Source organism: Mesitornis unicolor, unplaced genomic scaffold, assembly GCF_000695765.1.
Source record: "Mesitornis unicolor isolate BGI_N332 unplaced genomic scaffold, ASM69576v1 scaffold35794, whole genome shotgun sequence".
Classification (NCBI taxonomy): Eukaryota; Metazoa; Chordata; class Aves; order Mesitornithiformes; family Mesitornithidae; genus Mesitornis; species Mesitornis unicolor.
The window spans coordinates 1,860-20,829 of record NW_010182762.1 but is presented as its reverse complement, the minus strand read 5'-3'; the positions used below and the strand labels follow the sequence as shown (position 1 = coordinate 20,829).

Sequence of the window (18,970 nt, the reverse complement as noted above, 5' to 3'; positions counted from 1 at the left end):
GAGTATTTGAAAGCACCCTGAAGTGTTTCAAGCAAATCTCAATAGTTTTCTGATAATTCCTTCACACAAAGCTATTTTCCAAAGTAGTACAGACCCAACTTGGCTACCCATCTGTCAAAACAGACAGTAGCTTTGTTTGCAAGTCACAGTGGTGTATGCTCTGAGGTTCCAGCTCTTTCCAGTTTCACCTTACTCTAGCAATTCCTTAAACATGAGTGAATCAGACTGCAGTGAAATCTGGCCATTATCTCCACTGGGGAAATGAGCTGCAAGCATCCTGAATGAGATGTGGCTCCTTATTATCAATGTCAGCTGTGTCACTATGTGAGCTGCCCTTGCAGTCACTGCACTACTTAACTACTTAACTATTTAAGCAGGAGGTTTCATATCCAAAATTCAGTGCCTTCTGCAAAATTTCAGAAAGCTGAGACTCCTCTACAGTAGGCAAAGCCTGCATAGCGTTCCATGTTACAGAAAATCAGTCGAGAAATCCAGCTATTGAGAAATCTGTGAAATTAGAACATTAGTACAACCAGAATAACTAGATTTTTTAAATTCACATAAGAATCCAAAGTCCTAGAAACAATTTTTAAAGTATAGTTCTCACCATACTTGCCCAACTGTGGCTCACCAAGAAAAAACAGGTGATTTTTACTACTGAAGTGATTGTGTACCTTAAGCAAGTCAGCAGGGGGAGCAGGCAATCAATTTGGAAACAAAAAAATACCACCAGTCTCACCCTTTAAAATGTGGAAACATAACAGGCAGTCTGGAAACACAGAAACACCAGGATATGAAAGCAGTGGGCATTTATATAGCAAAGCAGGTATTTACACCAATACACAGTACCCCAAAGATGCCTCTTTCCACCATCAGAGCATTTGATGTCATGACAGTCAATGCTCCTCCCCGCCCCTCCTAATCTTCCCATTTCTTCATAGTGTTAATAAAACTGTCTGTATTGAGATTTTATACTGCAAGTTTTGTAAGATCAGGATTCACATTCACTAGATAAAGCACAATTTAAATGAAATTGCAATGGCCTCACATGTTCTGAAACCACAGATCAGAGGACCACCCCTTGTTGAAAAATGCAAGAGTAACTAAAACACACCTACTGCTTTACAGCTACAAAAATCCCCTTCACAGGAGCTGATCATAAACTGGGTATTTTCTCGGGTGCGCAGGCTTGTAAAATAATCCTAATGCTAGGAGATATAAATTGCTCTATCCATTTCAGTAATATATTAATTTAAGAGCATAACACAGACAATTTACACTTAAGACGTTATTCCTTTACTATTGGTGATTTGAGAGCTAACGTAGATCTATTCTTGCTCTGCATTTTCTCTGAATTAAAAAAAAAATCTCAGCTGATTAGAGCTGACAAATACCATTAGTCTGTCTCCTAAAAACTTGTATAAAGCAATTCGAGACTTGAATTTGTGACATGCACTTAAAACAAAATTCACAAGCTGTGTAAGGCAAATGAAACAACCAAGTTAGCTTGGGCAAAGATCACATAATTAATTTATTTTTATTTTTCATGTTTCATTAAATAAGAGTCTCTTAAAATGTTAGTTATATTGATATAATCTGCCACTGCCACGCCAAAGGCTCTAATAACCCTAAGAATGAATTTAGGTTGAATTTGACATGTTATTTCCACATCCTTAATCACACTGATTCAAATCCTGTATTAGCAGTAACAAGTGTTATATTGTAAGATTAAAAGAAATTTTATGAAGTTTTCCTTGAAGCAAAGGAGTAATCTCTGACTTCTTACCTGAAATTCATCAAAACATAAGAGAGCAGCCTCTTCACTTATTTCCTCCGCTACTGGTGCAATTGGGTCATATGATTTGGCCATAAATCCTGGCTTTCTTTTTGGCAAGCTCTGCTTAAGGCGATGTATTCCTGAGTTGATAAAACAGAAAAGATCAAATACTTCTTTTTCCAAGACAGGGAGAACAAAACTATTTAGCCACCAAATAAAAAGTAACTTAGTCCTGTAAAAATAAGCAAGCTTCAAATTCAGTGCAATTTCAAGAGGGCAAAACAGTTTTCAGCCACATCCAGACAACTATTAAAAGCTCACAGATTCTGCAATTTGTATATTCTTGTCTAGAAATATGTAAGACAAAAATCAAAGAACCCTTCAATGCTGCTATCAAACACCTATATCTATTTTTTTTAATTATATAAATTACAGTTTTTATCTTGCTCCAATTCATGACCTTAGTTTCAGTTTCACTTTGTAATTTGGCATTTTCTGTCTTAATCTTCTCTCTGAATACGAAAAACCCTTATGATATTTACAAGTCAATGGCAGAGCTCTGTGTACTGCATGCTCTGAAGTTAGAATGCATTTAGTTAAAAGACCTCGGACACAGCAACACAGTTATATTTTCAAATGTGAAGATGATGATACTGGCACAAAGATTATTACATACATACTTTACTATTTTGTAGATTGTATTCCATCTGCCTAATAACAAACATTTGGAAAATAAAGACCCTTCAGTAAGAAGGTACATCTGTTAAGCACAAACAACAAGAAACGGAAACAAAACAACTCAAGTGACCCAGTGATGATAGAAAAAGAGGGCCCTAAAAGTGGCAGAAGTTGTTTACAACCATTAAAACTTCCCAAGAAAACGTAGCTATCATGATAGTTGTAAATTACAGTATTGTTTAAAAATTTCATAGTATTTTAAGGTCACAGAATTTAGGAAGAGAAGCAAATTTTAAAATATCTAAACCAGTATCTCTGTCAAAACAAAGTGCCTTATTCACCCTGTTAGAAAATTTCAGGATGAACTTTCTTCTATTATTTTTTCCTTTAAATTACTGAGATTATTACTAAGTTTGCCAACCAGAATAGTTCTCATTCTCCTTTGCAGTTTATGCATTATTTAATTATTGCTTATTCAAAATGCAGATTTAATTTAACCTTTACTGTTTCAGTTTTAGTAATTGCCTTCTTCAGCATGTAAGCTAATTGGTAACTGAAGACCATTTAGTTAAGGATTTAATCCTAAATATACACCCAAGTTTTCTATACAATCAGGTATACAGAATCTTTGAGAAGAGATACTTGAGAAGTAATACACAATTAATATCTAGTCTGGTATGACAGACAATGCTAAAAGCCTTAACTTAATCTCTTTTCTTTTTTGCTTAGATACTTAAATAGAGTTACACTGACTACTATGAATGAGACAGACGTTTTTCACAGATACTGTATTTTATAACATTCTTGTGAATACCTGTGTCTGCACTTACTCTGGTGTACATCTAGCATGAAGCCATGAAAATGGACTCTCTTTTTCCTTTCTACTTCTAAGTGAGAATAGAACATGTCCATCACCATTGTCTTTCCTGTGCCTTCAAATAAAAAAAACAACAAAAACACACCCAACAGTATTATTAAGAACAGTATGTACTGATTACAATAATGATTGTCCACTAGCTTTGAACAAATGAAACTATACCACAGAGTAAGTACAAGACCAGACTGTTTGTGAAGTACAGTTACATTTTCTGTTCAAAAACCTTGACCAACTGCGTTTTTATTTTTCTGTTTTAAAATTTTGACCCACACAGAGATGGCACAGAAGTTACACAAATGGCTCCATATGCATCTAGAAAACATCTTCAGTATTTCCTTTTGAAGAGTGATTATGTTTTCATGCTGCATTGTTGCAATCAGAACATATAAATTCTCTCTGCGGCCCTCTCAATTACTTCCCAAATTCTGAAACTGCATTCTTAAATATTAGTGAGTGGGTAACACTGGAAAAAACTATACACGGCAATGTAGTCCAATCCAACAGCTTCCAGACTTCAGAATGTAATTGTATTAAAAAACATGATAATGTGGAAAAAAAACTAATCCTGGAAAATTCATTAAAGCAATAAAGCTACATAAACGTGACGCTTTTAGACACTTCAGAATTTGAATAAGCATGCAGTTAGAGAAAATTCCACTGGAACCGATGCAGCTGAAACTTACCCACATCTCCATAGACATAAAGACCTTTTGGCGCTTTGGTTTTTGCAAAGAGCTGCAAATCAAGAAAAAAAAGGATACTAATATGGGGTAAAGTAAAAGCAGGCACATTGCTGTGCCAAAGTAAGAAAGTAGCTACATTTAACCATCAAAGTACTAGGAGCTAGCAAAGTGTAAACTTAAATAAATCATTAGCTCAGAACTGGTAAGCAATCTTAACATTGTAGTTGTGTGAATTCTATAAGAAAGGCCACACACACATGCAGAGTTTAGGGGAGTTTTTTAGATCCCTGTGAAAATATCCCAGTGTCTCTTTACCAGAACACACATAAAACGATTAAATGTTTCCCAATCCATCATTATCAAAACAACCCCTTTTCTTCATCAAGTCATTTAACAAATAGGATATAAAATTAAGCAGTATTGTAGTATTCATAGGTATATGCTCTATATACCTATTATAATACAGAAAATCAGCATTGCAAAGTCAGTGAGTATTGCAGGTCCCCTTACTCTCCACTGTGAATATTAAATGCAGAATTATCTCTGGTTTAAACTTGACTAAAACCAGAAGTCACAGTAAAAATGTGTGCCTATATACACGTGCATGCACACGTGTGTGTGTGTGTGTGTGTGTATATATATATATGTTATTTTCAAAGTATGCCTTCTATTAATAATTTTCTCAAGTGACTTATGTTTATCTTGCATGAATACTGCTTAAAAATTTTTAAACTCTTACTATTACTCAGGACTGTTTTATGATACCTGACAGTTTATTCTATTTTACTCAAAGAGATATTTTTATAGGAAAACTTACAATAACATCAAGACTTTCAATCTGAAACAGTTCTCCCCTCTCCCCCCAGTACTGTGCATAGTCACTTCCAAATATAATTTAAAAAAAAAAAAGTTTCTAAAAAAAAAGGAAATCTTAACAAAATTCTCATCAAATCCATGAAACTGAATTGACATCCACAAAAACACTGCAGAAGAGCATTTGGTCATTTGAAAGTGCTCTACTTTCAGAGTTGTATGAGCTGAGCCAAAACAGAAGAAAATTAAAACTGCAGCCCCCTGGTCTCATTTGGTGCTGGGTAATTGCTAAACAACTTGAATCTAAAGCACTTTTCAAATTACAGCGCCATGTTAAAGAAATGGGGGAGTCAGTAGCAAAACACTAATTAAATATGAAAGAAAATATATGTTTGAAAGGTAGGCACATAATATCTCAGGTCTACAGTACCAGTTTATTCAGAAAATATGCAAGCATAGCTCTTATCTAAAAGATCCACTTACAGATTTAATTTAGAGCTATATTAATAGGATAATCAAAAATTGGTACCATCAATCTGTGGCTGAACAGGGTTTCAGATGTTCTGAAACTGTTCCGTTAATAGCCAAGGCTGTAACTATTTGCTAGTGCTTTCAAAGCACTGCAAGACTATTTAATTGACAAACATTTTTCAGCATGTACTTTTTAAGAGCTTGCACTCATTAAAACTACCGATGTTCAAAGTTACACAGTGAAGAAAGGAGAAATGGAAAAAGATTCAAATTAGAGACATTCGTAAGAATTTATTTTTCATTTTATATCAACAGTCATTTAACACAAGACTATCAGATTAGATTTATTACATAAAAAGGGTGTATTAATGTGATTTGCAGTTTCACAAGGAATGACACCAAGCTAGGAAAATCAAAGCAATGTTCAGGGCACTGCTTCACCTCTCTTTGTAAAGGTTACATAACCAGACAAAGTAGTGATGCCTACATTTTTACACCACTTTGTTTCATTGTAAATTGTTCATTAATTATGTTTAACCCTCTTGAAATTCATCTTTTTAGGCATATCTTTTTCTCACTCCAGTACTTACCATTTCTAGAAAACATGTTACAGAAAAAGGTTGGGTTTGCTTTTTTTTTTTTTGCTAAAGGAAACAAATATAATGGCTTGGGCTCCCTCTCAACTTCTGGTTCATTTTAAAAAGGGAATTAGTTGGGGGTTCTATGTGAAGACAGCAATTTTTGCATGATACCTAATTGCTAAAGAAAAAAATTGATGGATACTGTGGCAGATCCAAGCAGATTTGCTGAAGCTGATTATCTCTGAAAGCAAAGTGAATGCCAGAAAAAGTCTTATCCTCTTTGAGCAATTAAAGGAGTCTGTAGGAAATATTTTACATATACTTCTCCCAGAAGTGACACTATTGACACTGTTTTAGGATACTTTCTTCCTCAATCCTGTCAGGTACTGTATAGCATCAAAAAATTATTTTTATATCCCTGGGTTGATTTTTTTTTAACATATATTTTATTTTTAAAAAGTAAACTCCATCAGTAGACTTCTAATACTGAAACTCAGACATCCTACCAGTCTCAAGCTATTCTGCATGATCATTAAATAGATTTCTTTTTTTAATGTTGGTTGGTTTTTTTTAAATTATTCTCATGCATCTTCTGAAACCTGGAAGTTGCATAAGAAAGAGAGCAACTTCTCCTAGGATTTCTGATAAAAATCCAGTCAATGCTGTTGGTTCAACGTAGAGCACAGCAAGCAGTCAGGGAAGACAGCAGCATGTGGAGACAAAGCAGCTGCAGACTGATCTTGGTTCTGTTGAAACACACATTGCGAAAGAACAAGGGAGAGGTTGGATCCAACACAGAAGATCCTCCAGTTACCCTAAAATAAAGGTATTCTTGCTATTTCAGGGAGGGAATGGAGAAAAGTGGGAGATCTAGGAAGACAAACTAAACGAATGAGCTTCTTGCTTCCATATTATCCCAAGGTGTATTTGGGGTCTCAGTATAATCACTTTCATTTGGTTGACAACAGATTTACTTCTGCAACAATGACGTCTAAGGATGTTAAAGCTAATATTTAAACTGCAGAAAACCAAAGGTATTACTATGATTCTATGACATACAAAATTTGAGTGTGAAGGGAAGGAATCTATAAACACACATTTTGAATGCTCATCACATCCTTTCAAATGAGAGCATCACCACAAATGTGTCAAATCACTTGACTCCTCAAAGTTGCTTAATTCCCATAACATTCTTTGCAATAACTTAAGAAAGCATAACTGAAGTGGTTCACTGAGTTTCATTATCCTCAGGACATGCTACAGCAGGAGCCTTTTTTCCTTCTACAGATCAGTTGACTTACAGACTTTTCTTTGAAAAACATTCATACGCTAAAAATATGACAATTCCACGAGAAGACGCACACGTTAGTGCCCCCAGATTTACTGAATTCGCTGCTTTACTATCAATATGCTCCACACATTTCTGTTGCAAAACTGCATGTGGATTCTATCACGTCAGATTTTTATTTTTTGTTTAAACTTCATTTTAATCAATCAATATCCTACCTCATCTAAGGAATTACACTGGCCAAAACATCTACTTCATTCTGACAACTTCTTATTCTTTCTTAAACAGCTTTAACTATGTGCAACATCTTCCCACTTTCTCCCATACTCCCTGCCCCAGACACCAGAAGCAAGCAACTGATTTCGTGGGAATATTTACACACTGATTTGAGGAACTTTTAGGTGAAAACACATGTCAGTACTAAGGTGGCTAATTAAAATATGCAAAATTCAAGAGACAAGTCTCCAAACAGCAGATTTTCTTTTAAACATTAACAAAACTGCCTCTTTCTCCCACTCCTTCAGACCTCCTTTTGGCTGCTGTTGTTGCTGAAGACATTTTCAAGGTCTTGAATGGTGTTGCCTATTGTTCATACCTCTTTTCAAAACACGGCCTCACTTATAATTGAGCTTATTTCAAGTCATTAGTACAGCAACTCAACGACTCTTAAGATGCCCCAATTGGTATTATTTTGAAAAGCTAGAGATCTGAAACGTCTATGCAAACTCTTATGGCCTTGAACTTCAATTCAGAGAATCTCAAAATATCTCAACATACAAGGCCATGCTTTCACCAAGTTGAAGATCAAAGTCATTGTTCAAATTTAAGTAATAATTTCGAGAAACAGAAGCCTACTTGGTTTGCAGCAAGACTAATTGGTTTTTTCCCTCAAATTAATTCTAAGATGATGCCCCAAAAATTCTACATCATAACAAAAATACAGTTTTATCATCCTAAAGGAAACGGCTGGTGTCACGTGTTGTGCCCCCCACTACTGATTTCAGAAAGCTTTGGCCCGTGAGGTAATGCAAGGCTCTCATGAACACTGAAATGCTTCTATTGTATCTGATACAAATATTTGTTCCTTAATCCTACTTCAACCATATTTTTAGTGAACAAAACTACTAAGACCGAAAGTGACAAGTGAAGAACAAAACTAAAAACAAAGCAGACCATTCTCCTAATGGTTCAAAAGTGCAAGAAGTTCTTATTTCTGGAATAGCTCTTATTTTAGAAGAGGCTTCTGCAATTTTATCACAGAAGAAAACAGGCAATAAAATAAGGACTATAAGACTACAGAAGAGGCTTGCAGAGAGGGGCATATCTCTCTCTCCCCCTCTCTCTCCCTGCTTTTCTTCCCTGCAACATCTCATCCACATTCTCTTCAATGGAGAGCCAGGAAAAATGAGCATGCTTGAAATGTCGAGCACCATTATTTTTTATTTCTAACAAGCTGCCAATAGATTCTTTTCAACACAGGAGATTTCATACTAAAAGTAGGTTAGTCAAGTTGCTAGAAGCCTCCTGAAAAAGCAAAAAGCCAATCTACAAACTACTATGTGTAACTGATTAAAATATTTGACTTATTTCCAAAAAGTCCTTAAGTAGTTTATAATACATTAATTTGTTTCGTTTACATCTATTAAAACTCATTAAGTACAAAACATTAAGCAAAATCAATGCCAATCATTTTATCATAAAAACAGCTGTTAATGGCTATAGTATAATGTTTGTATTTTACAGCATAGCATATTCAAAGTTACAAAGTACCAGTCCTTCACGGTAGGATGGTGCTAGCGAGCTATTCAGGAATACAGGATTTATCCTTAGTACTTCCTGGAGATGCCTTCTCTCAGTTACATGAACTACTTCCACCCATAAGCCTACACAAATCCTATTAAACCTAGGCTGATTCCAGAGAGCAGTACCTACCACCTCTCCTTGGCATAAAAAGCCTTCTTCTGCTCTTCAAAACCAAACCAAGTCACAACAGCATCCCTACCATGAAAGGCCATGATAGAAAAACATATTTTGTTTACTGAGAAAACTCCTCAACAGATGCAGACACACAACAAGCATATGATGCCACTGCCTACAGTGGAGTGCTTGATGGCTTTGATTTTACCAGCTACCTGTTCACAGCTGTGACAGTGGGACAACCTTCATTAGGGATGTTGATTACAACTTTGCTGAAGCAAAACCTGGCCTGCACTAGAATTTAAACCATACGTTACTTGGCTTCATTTTATGTCAAAAGCAGCTCTGATTGAACTGGCAAATAACTTCCTCAAAGATAGCAGAAGAGAAATAAAGATGTTGCGACTTTTCCATCATGAATCATGATTTGAATAACGCAAGCTAGGGGGCTTTAACAGATTTACACAAAACTCATTGCTCTCCTTCTTTCTGGGGTTTTGATGTATGACACAGCACCATAGTCCTCAACCTGGTTATCAGCCTTATTAAGAATTCCACAGAGATATCAAGCTCTAGGAGAAACACCTCAAATTGCAACAACACTTATCCCAATAGCAAGTAGCTCTACAGTTGCTTCTCATTGACGGTGGCATTAGTTCCCAGGTAACACCGAGCCATGCAATATTTTTAAAAACTTGTTTAAAATTCAAGCATGGAATTGCAGCAATGTTAAATGAAAGAGTGGAGTGCCTTAAAGGAATTATTGAAAACCACATTCTCAACCTAAAAAATGGCATTTGACTTCTTCCTTTTAAGAAAGTGTCAGTCAGGCTGGCTTTACTGTGATTAGCTCTGTTATACAGGGACAAAGTAGCATCACAATTTCCTAAATAGAATAAGATTAGTATTTGTTCTCTGCAATAGAGAGTTTCTTCCCTATTCATACTTCCCAATCAAACAAACAGTAAATAACAAACCCACATAATGCTTGATCTACAAAGCCATTACAAGACACCTGCTCTAACAACTATAATGATTCAGGGCATTCCAGTTAACACAAGTCAGCTCTCAAAACTATGCTCACAGGCAGGGCTTTTAGAACAGAATATCTAATGTCCAGAGCAGTTTATCAGAAAAGATCAAAATGCTCTGGCTGACTGATCCTCAGGTTTGATGGTAAGACCAATGCCTTCATCATAACATTTTTTCTAAAGAATGAAAATGAATAAAAGTCTGACAGTGTATCCAAAAGATCACATAGAAGCAAGCCAGGTAACTGGCTTCCTTTTGAGTTACCTTCTCTTTCACAGTCCAGATACAGTGTCTAAAGACAATTTTGAGATAGCCAATTTAAAAGATTATGAGCCCAACACCAAAGCTTAAAATGAAGCCCAGACAGGTAAAAAAAAAAAACAAACAAAAAACCAAAAAACAAAACCCACAACTTTTCACATTGAGCATCCTCAAGATGCAAAACTCTGGCCTACTTGATTACACCTACAAAAGTTTAGCAAGTTGAAACCAGTTTGATCTCTTTACGATTACGCAAAAGCAGTTCTTTCAGGCACACTCCCATACTACTTTAGATACCAAAGATCAGTAATAACCATTTCTGAGGGAGGAAATGTCTATTTTTTCATTTGGTACTTGCCCAAACTGAACCAGGAGGCCAGTTTAGATTCAAGAGTTATCCTACAAAGGCATCAGGACAATACGGAGCCCCAAGCACACGCCCACATACAATATAAATAAATTATTTGAAATACCATAAACATACACTTTTAAGACTTTATCTGTCATGTGTACATTGTTCCTATGCTTTTAGTAATTTTCATTAAAGAAATCCCAGAAGTTAAAAGGGAAGTAATGTGATGAGCTGACCCACCAGCCAGAACAGGCAAAAATATATCCCAAAACACTGCTTGGTTCCAATTCCCACATTAGAGTTAAAATCGTTGAATGATTTAGGTTGGCAGAGACCTCATGGGATCACACAGCCAAATCCCCCTGTTTAAGGCTATGTTAACTGCTTTCAGAACAGAATTTCCTTCCAAAGACACGCTCATTGCCCTCTAGGATTGGTGCTGCTTTAGCACTTTGCTTCCTGCACTTCCCCACTCTTGTGTTTTTCCTTCCAGAGTGCCTGACTTTTGCTCCAAGGAATTATTTCCCCTTCAGGTTTCTCCTCACTCTATGTCAATTAAAAAAACAAACTAAAAAAAACCCACCACACAAATGCAAAACAAACAAACAAAAACCCAAACAAACAAAACCCCACAAAACAAACAAACAAAACAAACGACAAAAAAGCAGCTCCTTCCCAGGTATGTAGCCTGCTTCCTCTCATCAGGAAGCAGGAAGACTTTTACAGTATTTCCAGGCAAGCATATGATTAGCAAATACACGATCTCCAGCTACAAATATGCGTTTAAAGCACTCAAGGGGTGTTGGTGGCAGTTTGATAAGCAAATACGTGCCCAAATACTCTGCACTTATCTATACTTGCCGATTTGAAACAGACATATTCACAAGCATAACACAAGTCATTTACAGGTATAATACTTGTTTTCATACCAATGTTCTCTTCTCTGCTCAATTTTTAAGTGCCTTGAAGCTAACATACATTGCAAAAGCCATGGAGCAGTAACTTGTCATTTGCTACCTAAAGGTTAGAGGGCAGTACATCATTTAGAGGCACTTGAGCCCTGTAGGGTTTGGCTCCTCTGATCTCAAGCTACATCATTTACACCCACTATGCAAACAAAATGCAGTATTTGTGTCAGGTAATAGGAGAATTTGGGGTTGTAATAAGAACTATATGGCTACATAACAAATCCAACAGTTAGATATCTAGATTTATGCCCACGAGATGGGGTGTATTGCAGACAGATGCTGACAAAGGCTGACGCGGAGATCTATTAGCAGGGTCTGCAGCTGATGGCATACATATTGACTGTAAATGTGAGTTACTTCTGGCAAATAAAATAAAAACAAAAGTAGTGCAAGAGAAAGAGAAAAACGAGAACACTCAGTGCCTGGCTGGGAGGGGCAGTGACAGCTTCTAGACATCCACTCTCAGGTGTAGGGAGGTGTTTCTCCAGCACAGGCAGGAAAAATTAAGAAGATGACAATGATGAATATTTTGCTGTGCTTTTTTCCCAGCACTATACTTTTATCACCAGACTCAGTCGAACATCCTATTGTTTTTGTTTTCCCCACCATGTTCATCACTATTTGTGCTGACTGCAGTAAGTTAATCAGGTGCACATGAAGCATATTCACTGGTCATCCAGCTTCTGTGCAGATCTGTGACTGCCTTATGTTTACCAAGTATTTAAATGACTACTATCTACTTCGCTGGGCAGAATGTTTGGTCTTCTGGGATATAAACTCAAATCTACAAAACAAGAGGCAGGGAAAGCTGAGGGAAGATTCTCACACCAGTTCTAGTTGCTTCCCACGAGAACCTGCCATAACAACGCTATCAGGATTTGCAGGTGCAAGGCCACAAGAGCAACAGTCTGAGAATAACAGCATGAGAACAAGACACAAAAAATAACTGCCACAGAGGCTCTGCCAGACACTGCGCCAACAGCTTCAGGGATAAGTTACAGAGCTGCTAAGGCACTGTGCAACAGCGATGTAACTGAATTTTTGTTATTGCGGTAAAAAGGATCTGTAATGACCCCAAAACCACGTCTAGGGTGCAGATCACACCTCTGTCTTCTTTCCTTAGCTCAGCTAGAGACTAATGACACTGGAAAGAATGGACTTTTTTTAAAAAAGTCATGTCTCATCTATATTGTAATGTTTTACAAAGCTAAATTATTTACCTTGGATTATTTAGACTCTGCTGACTAATTTCACCTATATTCATGGAAGATCTGTTAGAACACAAAACATCAGTGTTTGGTATGTGTAATCCAAACATACACGCGTTACACCAGCACTTGAGAGTTAAAACCTGGTCTAGGCCCTCTCTCCTATAGCCAAATGACGTATTGGAAAACGCAGTCAGTGGACACAATCAAAATCCTATCAAATTTTCTTACAGAATTATTTCAATAATAGTTAATTTGGCTGCTTCTAGAGTGCCACTGGAACTTTACAAACCAAAAAAGAAAGAACAGTGATCCAAAAGAAACAATGCTCTACCTGTAAAGACCGAACTGCAGAAAAGACTCATGTTAATGATAGAAATTTATGTATTTATAAGCACATTCTTATGAACAAATACAATTGCAAAAAAATATTTTTATCATTACAAAGCTCACCTTTGAGAAAAGATTTTTTGAACTGATGCTGTAGCCTTTAAGGCTCTCATGCAACTTCTGCAGGTGCTGCACAACTCTTCTTTGATGTTCATCATTCCTCAGCTCTTCTTGCTTTATGAGGAAGTCATAATGTTCTAAAGGTCCACTGCAAACCAATATGGCTCTGGCGTTAGCATCTCTAGGAGTAGCAGGGACTGCCTTCTCATCTGCCTGAGCTGTGTACGCTGTAAAATGAAAAGCAGATTATTAATAGAGAAGTTTTGAAGAGCATCATCTTACATTCATGAACAATACACTTTCATAACAGTGCACTCAAAGACATGTATACTTTACTTACCTATACATCTAGAGTATGTTACTTCATTTTTCATTAAATCAACTTCTAAGTTGAGTAGTAAACACTATTAGTAGTATGTTTTAACATTTATTTTTACTATTAACAAACACACACACTAAAAAGCCCAGCTGGGGAGTTGGTAAGATTTAGATGAGCTGCTGCAAGGGAAGTTTTGACCTTCTCTTCCTTTTTTCCAAACTGGGGCAAAACCATTTTAAAGTTCCAGCAAAGTCTATTTCTCTGAATAGATGAAACCTTTGGAGAGAGATGGGCTGAAACAGACAGAATTTAAAAGCCAGCAAACAGGAGACCAGAACAGGAGCTGTGTAAGCAAGCTGAAAGAGTCCAAGACCATGTTAAGCAAGGCAATAGCAGCGAAGCCCTGCAGTGCCTGCTCTGCTGGCATTATCTGCTGCCTGGAAGACACAGGGCCATGCCCAAGGACGAATTCTATTTAAACAAATAAATGAACAAAAAAGTCAAAATTGCCAGACATAAAATGAGATGTAACTAGGAAAGGAAAGAACATACAGGATTACAAAGAAGGCTTGCTAAATCAGCAAGATCAGAAACTTAACAATGGAATACACCGAAAAGGTGTTTAGTATCTTCTTTGCTTCCACTATCATTTAAAAGGTTAAGTATAATCATGAGTAACTCAATATACAGCAATGATAAAAGAAACAGATTTCAATAGGAAAACCATGTATCACAGACTACATAGCTGGATAGTTCCAACATGGAGAGATCTAAGGAAATTCATCCCTAAATGCTTTCTAAGTTTCCTAAGCAGCACAATGGCCTCTAACAGCTTTCTCTGAGGCATCCCTCAAGGCAGGTGAGGTTCCAACACACTAAAAAAATGAAACCATTTTTGTCTTTAAAATGGAGAGAAAAGCAAATCCAGAAACTCATAGGTCAGTCAACACAACTTCAAAACACTCAAAAATACTGGAACAAGTACAGGCAGATTTTTTTTCTTTTTAAATAAAGCATTTAAGATACAACATAACAAATAAAAGGCAACACCAGGTCCTCAGGAACAGCGCGAGACCTACAAGTTTTCCTCTCTGATCAGGTAACAAGCTTGGTGGGTAGAAGAAAAACATCTTTTGTCATTGGGTCACATAGCATTCTCATACCTAAAGTAGGAAAGTACGCTGCAGATGAAATCACTTTTGAGCAGGTACAAGAACAGCTAGAAAAACTACATGTAATGAATTTAACTACAGTTAAATTAGGTGCATATTTGCAATTTCAGAGAGGGCTCAAAAGCTCAGCTTGGAGCAATCCAAAATTTCCATTCATGTTCTGTATAGGCAAAATAAAATACATGGACTGGGAACGCGGGTAGCAGCAAGTTGAGAGAAGGCTGCACACAGCCTGGAAGGCAAAGCAACTCTGACAAACCAAAGAATCTCATCCAAGTAGGATCCAATTCAAGAGGGGCAAAGCATGGTGCTCAGGGGAAATAAATAATTGAACAAGAGATGGGGAATGACCAACTAAAGAGCAGCTCTGCAGAAGAGCGGCTACACTGGACCACAAACTGACAGAGAGACACAAACATAACACTACTGGAAGAAAAAAAAAAACAAAACACCAAAGCATCAAACCCACAAGTATTCTGATGTATATACACAAGGCAAGACAAGCATTCATGAATAAAGCCGGTTCTATTCAACACTGGCACAATCTGCCTTGGAACACACTTCTCAATTTCCACATAGTTCGTGAGCAGCATGCACTAAGTGGGAGAGCAGAAGATGATTTAGAGGACTATTTGTTAAGCCATGGGTCACAACCCACAGAGAAGTTACAATAATTTAAAACTCTTCTTGTGCCTCTTACAAGAAACACAAAATGAATACAGCAGTAACAGAGAATGATAAAACTGAACAATTAGATCAAATTATGTTTATTAATTGCAAGTAACACCTCAGTTTATCCAAAGCAAGGCAGTTACTGTTTACATCTGCAGCCAATAATTACACCAAATTCTCCTGCCCTGAAGGAACTGCATTACTGCTATGAATTAAAAGTAATTAGCTCACCCTTAGCTAAAGAGGTCAAATAAAGAGAGTCGAGTTATTGCAAAAAATCAAGTAAAATCTTTAGAGAAGACTAGCTCTCTCCAGATACACACAGGGAACTGGGAAAAGGAAATAAACTGTATTTATATAGTTACCTTAATAACTGTAATTAAGGCAGTGAAATTGATTAATAGCCTACAAGTTGTAAAACTTTCATTGATAGGGAGTGAATTTTTAAAAATAGTTTGAAAAAAATGTCAGTAACAGCTCAGCGATACCTGACTCCCTTCCAAAGAGAAGTAGGGGAAAGGCACAGATGACCTCTCAAGGTGTTTTCATCTTCTTTTCAACCATTCCACTCCCATACAAAGTCAACCTCATTCCTGTGATCTGCACCTCTAAACTATCTGTGCCATTGCAACATGGAGAGCTTGATGGCTCTGAGAGCTTCAATGTGAGAGACAGCCAGTGCCCCACTACACCATTTTAACTATAAAACCACCAGTTCCTACTGCTTACCACAGGATTAGAGGGAAAAAAATAAAAGCTGATTTAGGGCTAAGAAAGGGTCTGTGGCTCCTGGCCTTCCTGACCACAGCCAAAGCACACCAGCCGGACTGCTCTGAAGAGTGGTTTTTGTCTCAGATTTCACGTACCTACAGCTAACCATTCCTGGAGTGGAGGAAAATACTTCATCATTTACAGATGACAGAGATGGCGAGTATGCACAAGCGATGTCACGGGACAAATTACTCATAGGACAAACTACTAAAATAATATTGAATGCTAGGATTTAAATATGATGCGGATACACTGTAAAACACTACCAGGAGACACCAGTACCTGGCAAGTGATAAACTCAGACTTGTAGCTGCAAAGCAAAGGAATATGCACTCAAAAGCAAACAAAGCAAGCATTTAGGGGTTTTAGAGGTGAGTGACAGAAGGCAGTTGTTCAAGTGATAAACTATCCTAAAAGACAGAAAACCAAAAGTGAGTCTTCCCTTCTAACCTTCATTTTGTGAGATATATTACTAAATCATTCACACAATTATGACTCTGCAGTAATCTATTTCTGGACTGATAAAGAAAACAAAACTTTAGAAATTTTAATACACAGCAGACAAATACCAGGCAATTACCTTCATGGTTGTGCATCTGGGAAACTACCGCTAAAAAAGGAATCACATCCGATTCAATGCATTAATCATAGTCCTGCAGCCTTTTCCTCCATACAGCAAAAGATGGGTTTTCCTTTATCTCTTCCTGTTTCATTATCTTTGTATTACATAAACTGCTACTCGATTTTTATTAGCTCCCTTCTGAAATCTTTAAGTGTCACACTCAGAAAAAGCATCTTCTGTCTCTATGTAGTGTTCTAGACATGATTATAGAAAAGTGCAGCATCAATTCACTACTCACCTACTTTTATGTAAGCCAGGGTAAAACCAGGCATGCGTTTATCCATAACCCATCTTTTCCACCACCAGGGTACACGACAGTGTTGGATGTTACCAAATTTAGCCTGTCATTCACTGCTTCTTTAAGGGTTGCAAACTTCTTATTAAATTCCTGTTCCTAAAACATACTTAGTTAAGCGTAATCTCACTTTATTTCAAGCCATAAAATTAGCTGCTTGCATTTGCCTTTCTGCTTGCCTGTCCAAGGATCACAGATCAAGCTGCAGCAAAGGCTGTAATACACACAAAAAAGTTCTCTCTTGGAGAAATCCCCGGGGAAAAACCCACCAAAGGAAAAAATAAACAAAACTACCATCACCTTATTAATGTATAAATGCCTAATGAAAATGCCAACCTGAAATTATAAAAATTTCCTTTAAACTGGGGAACTTTAGGCACCTTCAGTAAACTGGCATTAATTTACCACTATAAAGACAGGTACCTACATAAAAATACAAAAAGAAAAAGTGTTCTTAACTCTGGGGACCTTCTGCTCTAGGAAAAAGCAACAAATCGAAAAACTGAACAGTATGTTGTTGAGTTTTCCTACTGCCACTTAGAACTGATGCCCGAGATGACACAGTTTCAATGACACGGCTTGTGAAAGCAGCAGTCATAGCTGAGGCAGGCACTGGAGTTATTTCCGTACCAAGACAATCTGAAATGGAAGCTGCGTTGTGGCACACCAATAAGTGATCCTGAGAGCACAGGAGGGTAATCGAGGTGAACACCACTCACCCTGGTAATCCTTATTTTTCTGCTAGTAGTTGGATTTCGTTATGTAAGGTTTTGAACTGTGATGTCTAAAATCTGTGAAAAGAGAATTCCCATGACAAAAATCCTAGCAGGTCCTTGCTTCCCCCGTATTTCAGGGTCTAGGAAGAGAACCTGGGCTTCCCTGACACAAATTTTATCTTTTCTACCTTTCCATTACTGCAGAAACTGACACCTTTGAATTTATTAATCTGTGAGTTTTCAAGTAATGCAAAAAGATTTCATGTGCATGTAAGATGATTATTCATTTCTGGGAGAGAAATAGTATTGTATTTCCACTGATTAATTCAAATTTGGTCTGCAAGATCTCTTCTTGCCTTCGAACTAAACATCTTTCAAACACATGATTAGAATTGTGGACCTTTAACGAGATGAAAAAGAAACACGACAGATAAATAATATTCAGCTAGAGAAGCAAAGACCAAACAAATGGAACAGAACTTCTTTTACTGCAAAAGAAAAGTCATGCTTCAGATTACAATATTCACCTCACTAGAAGGACACTCACAGTACACGTGAAAATGTGTATTCTTAATTCTGGAAACAAAGTTGAAATGAGCACTTCAGGGGATTGATGAAAATAACCCCCACCTTTAACCCTTGTGCTGTATGTACACTTCAATCCACTCTCTCTTGTGAATGATCAGATACAGTTTTCATTCAAGGAGATTAAGGCTGGAAGACAACATTGACCTTTCTAAGTATAAGGGAAGTTAAATTTATCTAATTACCCCTGAACAGCACTCAAGAATTGTGTTTGATTACAGCACACTTCGAATAAAACACTTTCTGACGACATAAAAGATGGAGAATTCACTATTTCCTGTGACACTTTGCTATAATGGTTAATTACCATTTGTCTTAAAGATAAAAAGGATTTCCAGCTAATAGTTGTTCAAGAACTGTATCTAAACCAAACTCACAGAGGTTACAACTGCAGCAAAGTTAATGACTTCAGAATCACCAAGCCGCCACCTCTGCTGACAGTCACCATCAAGAAGCTGGAAA

General features: G+C 37.0%; 1 protein-coding gene across 1 annotated transcript in view; it reads right to left on the bottom strand.

Annotated features, from left to right (window-relative positions):
* LACE1 (lactation elevated 1) overlaps window positions 1–13,583 on the bottom strand; it is a gene marked incomplete at both ends in the record, with an annotated part of 39,581 nt that extends 25,998 nt beyond the window's left edge. The window contains 4 exons of the mRNA XM_010183896.1: window positions 1,787–1,917; window positions 3,286–3,387; window positions 4,016–4,067; window positions 13,360–13,583. Coding sequence (XP_010182198.1) covers window positions 1,787–1,917; window positions 3,286–3,387; window positions 4,016–4,067; window positions 13,360–13,583 — 509 coding nt within the window. The remainder of the gene's footprint in view (window positions 1–1,786; window positions 1,918–3,285; window positions 3,388–4,015; window positions 4,068–13,359) is intronic.
* Window positions 13,584–18,970: the final 5,387 nt, after the last annotated feature.